This window comes from Mobula hypostoma, chromosome 2 (assembly GCF_963921235.1).
Source record: "Mobula hypostoma chromosome 2, sMobHyp1.1, whole genome shotgun sequence".
NCBI lineage: Eukaryota > Metazoa > Chordata > Chondrichthyes > Myliobatiformes > Myliobatidae > Mobula > Mobula hypostoma.
The window spans coordinates 56,937,620-56,950,091 of NC_086098.1; the positions used below are offsets into that span (position 1 = coordinate 56,937,620).

Sequence of the window (12,472 nt, forward strand, 5' to 3'; positions counted from 1 at the left end):
GAAACTGGTTGAGTTTGTGCTGTGTGAGTCACCCAGTTGAAGCCAATGATAGTATGGCCTGGGGAAGTAGTGAAAGTGATGAGGACGCCTAAATTTCCCGGAGTGCCTGAGGGCAAGGCCCTGTTAGTGGACACTCTGGAAGAACACAAAGAGGAGTTGGATTTCCTGCTGGGGTACTGGTGAAGCCCTCAGTTGTACAGGCGAGCAGGATGGCAGTGATTGTCAGGAAAACTGTGAAGAGGAGGTCACCTTCAAGCGGGGGATGCCCCTCGCACATCTTTTCCTGGTGACAGTAATGTCTAGTGTCTCTCTGAGACAAGCTGGGGAAAAATTATTGGAAAAGGGGGGAAAGTTGACCACTGAATCATTCAACTTTAGGGTCTCCCCAGTTCCTGCAGGTTGGAAGAGGAGGTTGGTAGAGAAGATGTTGAAGCTGGACGGTGTCTTTTCCACTGACGAGTTTAATGTGGGTTGTTCCAAGAGCATTCGTCACACTATCTGGTTGACCAAGGACACCCTGTTTAGAGAGAGATCGCAGTGACTGGCTCCTGCGGAGGTGGAAGACATTTGGCAGCATTGTGTAAGTTGAAGGAAGCTAGGATCATCACCAATTCCCGAAGCCCCTATGCGTCCCCAGTAGTAGTGGCCCGGAAGAAGAATGGGAAGATATGGATGAGCGTGGATTAAAGGACTCTGAACAGGCACACCATCCCTGACCAGTATACAATCGCGAGCATGGAAGACGCACTGGCCTGTCTGAGTGGTGCGAAATGGTTCAGTATGCTGGACTTGAGGCGTGGATATTACCAGATCCCCATGAGTGAGGCCAACAAAGAGAAGACAGCATTTATATGTCCCCTGGGATTCTTTCAGTTCGAAAGGATGCCCCAGGGCATATCAAGAGCCCCTGCAACCTTCCAGTGGGTCATAGAGAAGACAGTGGGGGATATAAACTTGCTTGAGGTATTGTTGTATCTGGATGACCCCACAGTGTTTGGATCCACCTTAGAGGAACATGAAGAGAGGTGACTGAACATACTCGGTCGCTTGAAAGTTGAAGGGCTAAAACTTTCCCTGGACAAGTACCAGTTCTGTAAAAGGTCTGTTAGCTATGTTGGGCACATAGTCTCATAGCATAGAGTGGCTACAGATCCAGCTAAGATAGAGGTGGTGACCACTTGGCCAAGACCCCAGATGGTGAGTGTGCTGCGCTCGTTCCTCAGATTCTGTGGTTACTTTCGGAGGTTTGTGGAGGGCTACACAAAAGTGAGTCATCCATTGAATTACGCAGAAGTGAGTTACCCATTGAATTACGCAGAAGTGAGTTACCCATTGAATCAGCTTCTGTATGGTTACCCTTCCTTGGGGAAGAAAGGGAGGGGGTAAAAAGAACAGGAGGGTGGAGAGTATCTTAGCCCGTTGAAGCCCTTTGCACTGGGACTGGGATAGGTAGGATGCAAAATGTGAAGAGGCCTTTCAGTCATTGAAGAAGCTGCTGACCAAGGGTGCCAGTGTTGACTTTTGCAGACCCCCAATTGCCGAATGTACTGCACATGGATGCCAGCCAAGAGGGCTGGGGGGGTGTCCTGTATCTGGATCAGGGCACTGGGTTAAGACTCGTTGCGCTTGTCAGCCGGAGTCTCTACACTCTACAAATCCTTGTCCCTGTCCGGTCCCTCATGCACCCATCAGGACAAAGCATCAGCATCAATTTCTGGCGTTGAAATGGGCAGTGGTGAATAAGTTGAGTGACTACTTCTACGGGGCCAGGTCTGAGGTGAGGATGGACAGCAATCCCCTAACCTATATCCTGACCTCGGCGAAACTGGATGCCACAGGCCATCAGTAGTTAGCGGCATTGTCTGCCCATGATTTCAGCCTAAAGTACTGGCCGGGAAGCTGGAACACTGATGCTGATGCTTTGTCCTGATGGGTGCATGAGGGACCGGACAGGGACGAGGATTTTTAGAGTGTTCCTGCCCCGGAGGTGAAAGCCACGTGTCAGTTTGCCATCATCATGAGGACAGATGGAAAGGAGGGACAGAATCGAGTGGTGAATCATTTGGGAGCTTCTGATAATGCCTTCCCCCAAATTTACTGTAACCTGACTGCTCGGAAGACAAATCAATTGTCGGAATTGGGTTCTGGAGAAGTGGCAGCTGCTTAGCGAGATGATCCGAGCATCAGTACCATTTGGTTAGCGGTCGAAAAGGAAGACGTGGCTCAGACAGAGAAGATGAAACCTGCATCGGTGTCTCTATTACTGAGAGAATGGCTTCACCAGGAGTTGCGGAACCAGATCTTATACCGGATCACGCACCCCTGGACTGACTTCAGCATTGCCAGCTGGTTCTGTCGGAGAAGTATCGAAGGATTGCGTTGAAGTCACTTCATGATGATTCTGGACATTTGGGGATGGAAAAGACCTACGGATTGCTCAGACCAGTTTTACTGGCCCCGAATGAAGTTGGAGGTCGAAGGATACTGCAAGTCATGCATTTGCTGCATATGGCGGAAGACACTGCCCACGCGGGCGGCTCCCTTGTCCCACCTTCAGAGTGCAGGTTCTCTGGACCTGGTGTGTATGGATTTCCTGTCAATAGAACCGGATGCCAGCAACATGGCAAATGTCTTAGTCATCACGGGCCACACACCAGATATTCACAGGCTTTTCCTACCAAGGACCAGTTGGCGTCTACGGTGACTAAGGTGTTATGGGAGAAGTATTTCATTTATTATGGCCTTCCCAGACAGATACATAGTGATCAGGGATGGGATTTCAAGAGCAGACTCATCCATGAATTACTGGGCATGCTTGGAGTCGAGAAGTCAAGGACCACACCCTATCACCTGCAGGGCGATCCCCAGCCAGAGAGGTTTAATCGGACCTTGCTAGACATGCTTGAGACCTTGGAGATCAGCAAGAAGAGCTGGTGGAGTCAACGTATTAGACATCTGGTTCACTGTTACAACTGTACACGAAATGAAGCTACTGGGTACTCGCCACATTATCTGATGTTTGGGCGCGAGGCAAGGTTGCCCATTGACCTTTGTTTTGGGACTGACGAGGGTGACTTACCACTGAAGACTTATCAGAAGTATGTGTCTGACATGAGAGAGAGCTGAAAAGGGCTTATGAATTAGCGGGGATCACGGCTGCCAAGTAGAATCAAGGAAATATGAGGTATAATCAAAAGGTGAGGTTCTCCCAACTCCTGCCAGGAGACTGAGTCCTCATAAGGAATTTGGGGCTACCTGGGAAACATAAGTTGGCGGGTCGCTGGGCGGCTAAGTGATGGAGAGTAAAATGCCAAACCTACCAGTTTTACGAGTGAACAACAGGAATTCTGCAGATGCTGGAAATTCAAGCAACACACATCAAAGTTGCTGGTGAATGCAGCAGGCCAGGCAGCATCTCTAGGAAGAGGTACAGTCGACGTTTCAGGCTGAGACCCTTCGTCAGGACTAACTGAAGGAAGAGTTAGTAAGAGATTTGAAAGTGGGAGGGGGAGGGGGAGATCCAAAATGATAGGAGAAGACAGGAGGGGGAGAGATGGAGCTGGACAGGTGATTGGCAAAGGGGATATGAGAGGATCATGGGACAGGAGGTCCGGGGAGAAAGACAAGAGGGAGGGGAACCCAGAGGATGGGCAAGGGGTATAGTCAGAGGGACAGAGAGAGAAAAAGGAGAGTGAGAGAAAGAATGTGTGTATAAAAATAAATAACGGATGGGGTACGAGGGGGAGGTGGGGCATTAGCGGAAGTTAGAGAAGTCAGTGTTCATGCCATCAGGTTGGAGGCTACCCAGATGGAATATAAGGTGTTGTTCCTCCAACCTGAGTGTGGCTTCATCTTTACAGTAGAGGAGGCCGTGGATAGACATGTCAGAATGGGAATAGGATGTGGAATTAAAACGTGTGGCCACTGGGAGATCCTGCTTTCTCTGGCGGACAGAGCGTAGGTGTTCAGCAAAGTGGTCTCCCAGTCTGCGTCGGGTGTCGCCAATATATATAGAAGGCCACATCGGGAGCACCGGACGCAGTATATCACCCCAGCCGACTCACAGGTGAAGTGTCGCCTCACCTGGAAGGACTGTCTGGGGCCCTGAATGGTGGTAAGGGAGGAAGTGTAAGGGCATGTGTAGCACTTGTTCCGCTTACAAGGATAAGTGCCAGGAGGGAGATCAGTGGGGAGGGATGGGGGGGACGAATGGACAAGGGAGTCGCGTAGGGAGCGATTCCTGTGGAAAGCGGGGGGGGGGGGAGGGAAAGATGTGCTTAGTGGTGGGATCCTGTTGGAGGTTTTATGAGTGAAACCAGAGGATGGGAATGGGCCTGTCAAGATTCTCCATCGGAACCACCTGCTGCCCCGGGACAAGAGGTGCAGGTAGACCCAGAGCCCAACTTGGAGCCTACACCTAATAAGAGAACTCTGCAGAAACGCGGAGTGACTGCAAGGCCCACAGCAGGAGAGGTTAGGCCGGCCCCCACCCCTGAGAGGGATACAGATTTGGAGGATGAGGACCTGGATGCGTGGTATGTGCTCTCTTTTGCTAACTCCCCATTGATTGAGGAAGAGACTTCCAGCCTTTCTCCCGCTGAGTCAGGTGAAGTGGGGGGACCACCTGGGTTGCAGCAGGACCCAGCAAGGGATGAAGCGGGTCTTGGCCACGGGACAGAGAGGTCCAAGTTGCAGGTGGGCATGAGTGATAGGTCAGGGGAGGCATCGCCAGGTAGACTGGAAGTATCCCCAGTTGTGTCTGAAACTGAAGAGTTAGGTGAGGGGGTACAGAGGTCTCAGAGAATTAGTTGACCACCGGATAGGCTGGCCTATGTAGTGCCGGGGGAACAGATTGTGACTCCTACTGTTTTGGAGAGCTATACCACTGCCTTTTACACCTGGGTTGGACTTTGTGTTTTGCAGGAAGGGTTAGCGAATTATCTCAATGTCATGAGAACATGACTGAGTTTGGTGATGGGAGAGTGTAATGCGCTGTAAGGTTTCACTGCTAATGTAATGGCCTCTCTGTAATGTTTCAGTGCTAAGGTAATGGTTTCTCTGCAGCAGCAATATTTGAGTTATGACTAGAGATAAAGGAGGCTTTGGAATGTGTGCTATCTAATGAGAGGGATGTTGATCTTTCTTCTGGGTTTGGGAGTAGGTCTTTTGTCGGGGAGAAATGAAGAAAGAAGACGTGAATGGAGAGAGTTAGTAGACCGCTGGACAGAATGGACTTGGAGCGAGGGTCCGAGTGTCAGCTACGCTCAGAGGAGGTCGACGGGGAACAAATGGACAGAACTGTGATCTCCAATGTTGCGCATTAGACTGTTTCATGAGAATGGGCCCTTTTCTTTTTTTGTTTCTTTACTAACCATATAGTCAAATTAAGACTTATGAAACTCGATCTTTTAATCGCATATTGTGTACTGTTTGTTATTTCGTGGTACTGATTTGTTACAGGGGAACACCTCATGCAGCATCCACCCAAACAAGATTTCTTAAGTTTAGCCGGGCCGGGGGCTGTCTTCCCCTAGATTAAGCCGCTAGCCAAACCAAGAGTTGCAGTAGCTTGTCTCTGTTGTGTGCAGTTTTCTATTGTGTTACTCTGTATTCACTGTGAATGTCTGCAAGGGAATGAATCTCAGGGTAGTATATGGCAATGTATATGTAGTTTGATAATAAATTTACTTTGAACTTCGTACTCGTTCACCTCCCCACTCCTATCTTATTCTGCTTTCTTCCCCCTTCCTTTCCATTCCTGATGAATCGTCTTGGTCCAAAAACATTGACCCTTTATCCCTTTCCATAGTTTCTCCAGCGTTTTGTGTGTTTTGTGTTTATACAAAAAAAAGTGTTTGAAGAATCTGAGCTGTCACTTAGATTAGGTCTGGACCTGAAATCTCAGCTGTCTATTCCCCTCTACAGATGCTGCTCACCTGCTGAGATTTTCCAGTAATTTCAGGTTTATATTAGCTGAGAGCAATACCTCAAACGACATGGCATAGATCATATTATAAACATTTTCATCTTCCTGTAGAATTTCATGAAGTTGAACAGACATTAATGATTTAATTACTTGTAGCTGTTGAAAATAATGAAGTGCTGGCTAACTCAATTTTCAGTTCCCTTGATTTAAAAGCCTGAAGCTTAGCATATGGAGCTACATCCTACATTGTAAGCATTGAGCAAGAAATATAAGCATCTTCAAAACTATAATATTTCAAAGACTAACTTGACTTAAATTACTGGATTTGGAAGCTCTCTCACAATTAGTTCCAAAATTTATATAATGTGAAAGAAATTAATTGAAATGACATTCATACAAATTGTGATATTTCGGAAAATGTTAATATTTACTTTACAAACGCTGAAAATGAATTATGGTACTTTCAAAAATGGCTTCTGTTAGATTTGTGTGATAACTGCTCTCAATAGCTTGACTTGTGAACGGTGTTCTCTGTATTTTAAATGTGACCTGTTTATTTTCCCTAGGTTGTCGATGCTACCAAGTGTTTTGAGAAGCTGCCTCATTCAGCTTTATCTCTACAATTTGCTGGCTATTATTATGCTTTGCAGATTTATGTCCGCATAAGTCCATGCTTTAAGGACAAGTGTCATCCGTTATACAAGGTTAGTGTTTAGTTTTCTATGTAATTGAAAGTAGTTGTAATGGAAGTGCTATCGTATAATTGAAATATTGTTTGTCATGTTTCAACTGGGAGCATTACTTGAGAATAAAAGTAATTAACAGTGAGGCAATGAAGAGGAAAAGGGGTATATAAGGACATCCAAAACATGTATTTTTGATTAGAACTTATCAAATTTCATATTTGCTGCATTAACTTGTCATTAATTTAATCTGCTTTAAATATTAGTGTTATGTGGAATTATTTCTCATTTCATGTAAGAAATTTACTTGGTGTTATTAAATTTAAAAATCACTAAGCTGCTCTCTGTATCTGAATAGTCAAATAAAGCCTGATTTTAAATAAATAAAATCTGATTTTAAACAAGTTAGCAGCTGTTAGTTTATACATCTCCATATCAATCAATTGTACCTAGGTTTCCACAAGATGTAAGCAACAGGAATTCTGCAGATGCTGGAAATTCAAGCAACACACATAACAGTTGCTGGTGAACGCAGCAGCAACTTTTATGTGTGTTCCACAAGATGTTCCTACTTGCCCACCCGACTTCCCTTATTTGGTTCTATACTCCACTTTCCTATCTCAGTCTATCATTTACAGCCCTTCTATTACCTTCACCTATCATCTCCCAACCTCTGTCCCTGTTTTTACCCTACCATCCTCCATCTGCCAATCATCCCTCCTCACCTAGATTTGCCTATTACTTAGCAGCTCTTCCACTCACCTCTGCTTCTCTCCCTCTGCTTTTTTGACCTAGACGGAGGCTGACCCATAACGTCAATTGTCCATTTCCCTCTACAAAACTTGCTGAGTTCCTCCAGTAATTCTTTTTTTGTTTCCACTAGACTAACTTGTTATTAAACACTAACTGCTGCCTAAGTGCCTAAGCTAGTAAAGAAATCATTATTCAAATGATAAAAGAAAGTTGTCTTAAACAACCAATTAATGTACAAGAAACTAAAGAGAATTGCCTAGGTTTTAGTGGGGGGAAATGTAGGTTTAAGGAGACTTTTTATTTCAAATTGTTCCCAGGAATTTACTGGTCAACTCCAAAAGTGGTATATTCAGATGATTCATTATTTCTGTGGTGAAACCTTCTAACCTCAGGTGTAACAAGATTAACTATATCTTTGAGAAATTAAAAATTCTCAATAATATAATTAATTTAACCAAGATATACCTGTATTAAGCAGATATTTTATTGTATTTCAATGAAAATAATCCTGTTGAGTGCAAGTATTTTGTATCAATATTAAGCACGTAATTCACATGAGACAAAATAAATAAAAACATGGAAAATAAGGGCACAAATGGACTATTTGGCTCTGCCTTTTGTAATGATCATAGTTTATCATTACAACTACCTCCCTGCCCCCCCCCCCCAAATCCCATAATCTGTTGAATTCTAGGAACTCATTTTTCAATATCTTTAATGATTTCTTCAACTATTTCCTATGGTAGAGAATTCTCTAGGTTCACCACTCAATGAAAAAATTTATTGTCATCTGAATATTATGTGGCTTACTCTTTAACTTATGTTCATAGTTCAAGTGCAGACTAGGTGGCAGGTTTGCAGAGCTGGCATTCTGTCAGTTATGGCTGTTCTCAGCTCCCAGTTGTGTACTATTTTATTCTCCTTTCCCATTTTTTCTACCTTTTTTTGTTCCGTCTTTCATACCCCTCCTTCAGCCTCCCATCCCCCAATCAAATCCCCCATTATCATGTTTCCATTACATCCCCCTCTGGATATATTACATGTAATTTCTTTGTCTAAACCAATCATCTATATTGTGGTTAGCTGGGATCCTGGCTAATTATTAGAATGCCCAATAACTTACTACCTGTCATTTCTATTCTATCTTTTAATGCCCAGCAGCTTTCTATCCGTACTCCCTTCCCTCCAGTGCCATGCCTTTAGTTTTACATGCTAATGCAACCGTATCAAAAGCCTTCTGCAATTCCTAATACTGAACATCCATTGTTTTTATTCTGCTAATTATAGACTTGAAACATTCCTATAGATTTATAGAGCATTGTTTTCTTTCTGTAAGTCCATATTGAGGTTTTACAATTTGCTCACTGATTTCCTAGTGTGCTGCTGTTGCATCTTTTATAATGGATTTTAGTCTTACCACCACTTCTGATCTCAGACTACAGTTTTCTGTTTTGTCTGTCAGTTCTGTTTTTTAGATAGCTTTGTTACAGTAGCTATCTGCCAATTCATTGAAATCGTGGAGTCCCTGAAACTTTGAAAACTGACCACCAATCATCTATTATTTTTAGGGCCACTTACTTAAATAGTGGAAGTCATTACTTTGTTCATTGCAGTACCTACTATTCTTATCTAATTTATTAAGTTGTAATTTACATGCGAGTTTGAAGAGGCTTCAGCTGCTGGAATCTGGAGCCACAGTCTGCTGGAGTAACTTCGTACAAATGCAGGGTTTCAACCTGAGATTTCAAAAGTACCTTTCTTCCCACAGATGCTGCTGAATCCCCTGATTTTTTCTAGCAGATTGTTTGTCATGACCAATAAAAGATTGCATGAGCAGGTAATTCTCAGGTGCTTTGGGAAACTAGCACAGTGAATTGGAATTAGTTAATTATTGTCACATTCATTAAGATGGGTTTATTCAGATCAAATCATTGCACTATGTATTGAGCTGGTACAAGGTAAAGCAAAATAGAATACAGCTATAAGGAAAGTACAGTGCAGGTAGACCATAACGTGCAAGATCATAACAAGATTGATTAAGATTGAGTTCATCTTGGCATACTAGGAAACCATTCAATAGTCTTATAACAGTGAGGTAGTAGAAGTTGTCTTTAAGCCTACTGGTACATGCTTTCAGAGGGGAGAAGTGTAAAATGTACAGGGTCAATGGGTTCTTTGTCTATACTTCTCACTGCCTCAGTAAGGCAGCTAGCATAATCAGAGTCCCTGATGTGTTAAGCTGTGACTATAACGCTCTGCAGTTTTTTTTTGTGGTCATGCGCACAGTTTTTGCCATACCAAGGCATGATACATCTAGGTAGGGTAGTTTCTATGGTCTTTGATAAAAATTGGTAAGGGTTGTTAGCAACATGCCTAATTTCCTTAGCCTCCTGAGGAAATAGGCATATTAAGCCATAGGCTCAATGTTGTTGGACCAGAATAAAGCTATTGATGTTCGCTCTTAGGAGCTTGAAACTCTCAGCCTTCAGCATCAGGTTTTTCAGCAGTGGCCGATCAATGATCTGAAGCTTGTGAAGACGTAGCTCACTCAGGTTCGCTGATTGAGTACATAAGGCATTGATTTGCAGCAGTTTGGTGCTTTGAGCAGCAGCCAATCAGCGATTGGGATTGATTGGCAAGAACAAATTAAAATAAGGCAGGGGCAAGTGGAGCGGCCATTGTTGGAGTGGACAATGTTAGAGTGAGATTTTTGAGGCTTTAGGTCTTCGAGGCTTCAGTGAGGAGACGATTAAGTAAGAGAAGGCATAAATGCAGTTTGTAGATTTTATTTCCCCCCCCCCCACCCCAGTTTAGTTATTGTTCTCCTTAATATTTGTACGTTAGTTTAGGAGGGACACCAGGCAGGATAGTTAAATGCTCCTCTTGTGGGATGTGGGAAGGTAGGGAGACCTCCAATATCCCTGATGGCAATACTTGTGAAAAGTGTTATCCAGTTGTGGCTTCTAATACTCCGTGTTAAGAAATTGGAGCTGGAACTGGATGGACGAAGGGTCTCGGCCCGAAACGTCGACTGTACCTCTTCCTAGAGATGCTGCCTGGCCTGCTGCATTCACCAGCAACTTTGATGTGTGTTGCTTGAATTTCTAGCATCTGCAGAATTCCTCGTATTTAAGTTATCTTGCCAGTTTGATTCACTGTACAAATGAATCAGAATAATGATTCATGAGGGAAAACTTCTTCACTCAAAGGGTCATGAGCATGTGGATCAAGCTGCCAGTGCAAGTGGTGCATATGAGCTTGAATTCAATGTTTAGCATAGAAAACATAGAAAACCTACAGCATAATACAGGCCCTTCAGCCCACAAAGTTGTGCCGAACATGTCCCTACTTTAGAAATTATCTAGGGTTACCCACAGCCCTCTATTTTTCTAAGCTCCATGTAGCTATCCAAAAGTCTCTTAAAAGACCCTATCGTATCTGCCTCCACCACCGTTGCTGGCAGCACATTCCACGCACTCACCACTCTCTGAGTAAAAAACTTACCCCTGACATCTCCTCTGTACCTACTCCCCAGCACCTTAAACTTGTGTCCTCTTGTGGCAACCATTTCAGCCCTGAGGATAAAGCTTCTGACTATCCACACGATCAATGCCTGTCATCATCTTATATACCTCTAAGAGAAGTTTGGATAGGTACATGGATGTTAAGGGTACGAAGGGCTATGGTCTAGGTGCAGCTCGATGGGAGTAGGCAGTTTAAATGGTTCAGCATGGATTGGATGGACCAAAGGGCCTGTTTCTGTGCTGTATATTTCTATGACCCTATTTGGAGACGAGCATATGCATCATCCTGATCTCTCCCATCAAGCCTATACTCCTGATCTCAATGGCCAGCCCTTGTGTTTTGCTGATATTGAGGGAAAGGTTGTGTTGTCATGACACCATGTCACTTGGGTCTCCAGCTTTGTTATGTGAGATACGACCCACTCTGGTGGTATCTGCAAAATTAGAGCAGAATCCGGCCACACAATCATGCGTGTACAGGGAGTAAAATAGGCAGCTGATAATGCAACCTTGTGGAGCACTGGTGTTTAGAATAATCGTGGTGGTGGTGTTGCCTCCTGCCCCTATTGATTGTGTTCTAGTGGTCAGGAAGTTGTAGAGGAAGGTGTTGTAGAGGAGGTCCAGGTCTCAGAATTTGCCAATGTTTTTGCTTGGAGTTCAGCAGGGTGATTTATTGATGCAGAAATCTCATAAGCAATAGTGATCATTAAGAATTAGTTTCACGTATTTAGCAACAAAGAGCTTGGCATGCAGAACTTTAATTGGTTTGCTGTCCTTTTTTACCATTGTGATATCAGCTTTGTTTACTTACTGATGCACAAGGAACTCAGTGTCTCAAGTAATATTTATGGGGGAGGGGAGAGAAATTATTGATTTTTCAAGATCCTGGTGCAGGGTTTCAGCCTGAAACATGGATGATTGCTAGCCACCACAGATTCTACTTTACTGCTGACTTCCTCCAGCAGATTATTTAGACCAGCAGTCCCCAAGCACTGGGCTGTGGACCGGTACCGGGCCGCAAAGCATCTGCTACCGGGCTGCCAGCAAACGATGAGTCAGCTGCACTTTTCCTCATTCCCTGTCACGCACTGTTGAACTTGAACATAGGGTTGCCAACTGTCCTGTATTTGCCGGGACATCCCGTATATTGGGCTAAATTGGTTTGTCCCATACAGGACCGCCCTTGTCCCGTATTTCCCCCGCTAAGGTAGAGCGTTCCTATGAAACCTTTTGTGCTAAAATGGCGTAAAGCGAAGCAGCAATTACCATTAATTTATATGGGAAAAATTTTTGAGCGTTCCCAGACCTAAAAAAAAACCTACCAAATTATACCAAATAACACATAAAACACTAACATATAGTAAAAGCAGGAATGATATGATAAATACACAGCCTATATAAAGAAGAAATAATGTATGTACAGTACAGTCGGAAAGATTAAGCCAAAACCGATTTGTGGGAAAAAAAATGATTTGTGCGTCACATATGCGCACACAGGTGCCCGTGCAAGGCATCTGATTTCTGAATTTTCTCTCCATTTATAAATAGTCTGTGTCTTTATTCCTTCTATCAACATGTATGACTGT

At 44.0% G+C, this 12,472-nt stretch overlaps 1 protein-coding gene across 3 annotated transcripts in view; it reads left to right on the plus strand.

Moving 5' to 3' along the window:
- nbas (NBAS subunit of NRZ tethering complex) overlaps positions 1-12,472 on the plus strand; it is a 322,014-nt gene that overhangs the window by 195,067 nt on the left and 114,475 nt on the right. For all 3 annotated transcript variants that reach the window (XM_063037332.1, XM_063037350.1, XM_063037341.1), the window contains one exon: positions 6,493-6,630. In XM_063037332.1, the coding sequence (XP_062893402.1) occupies positions 6,493-6,630 (138 nt within the window). The remainder of the gene's footprint in view (positions 1-6,492; positions 6,631-12,472) is intronic.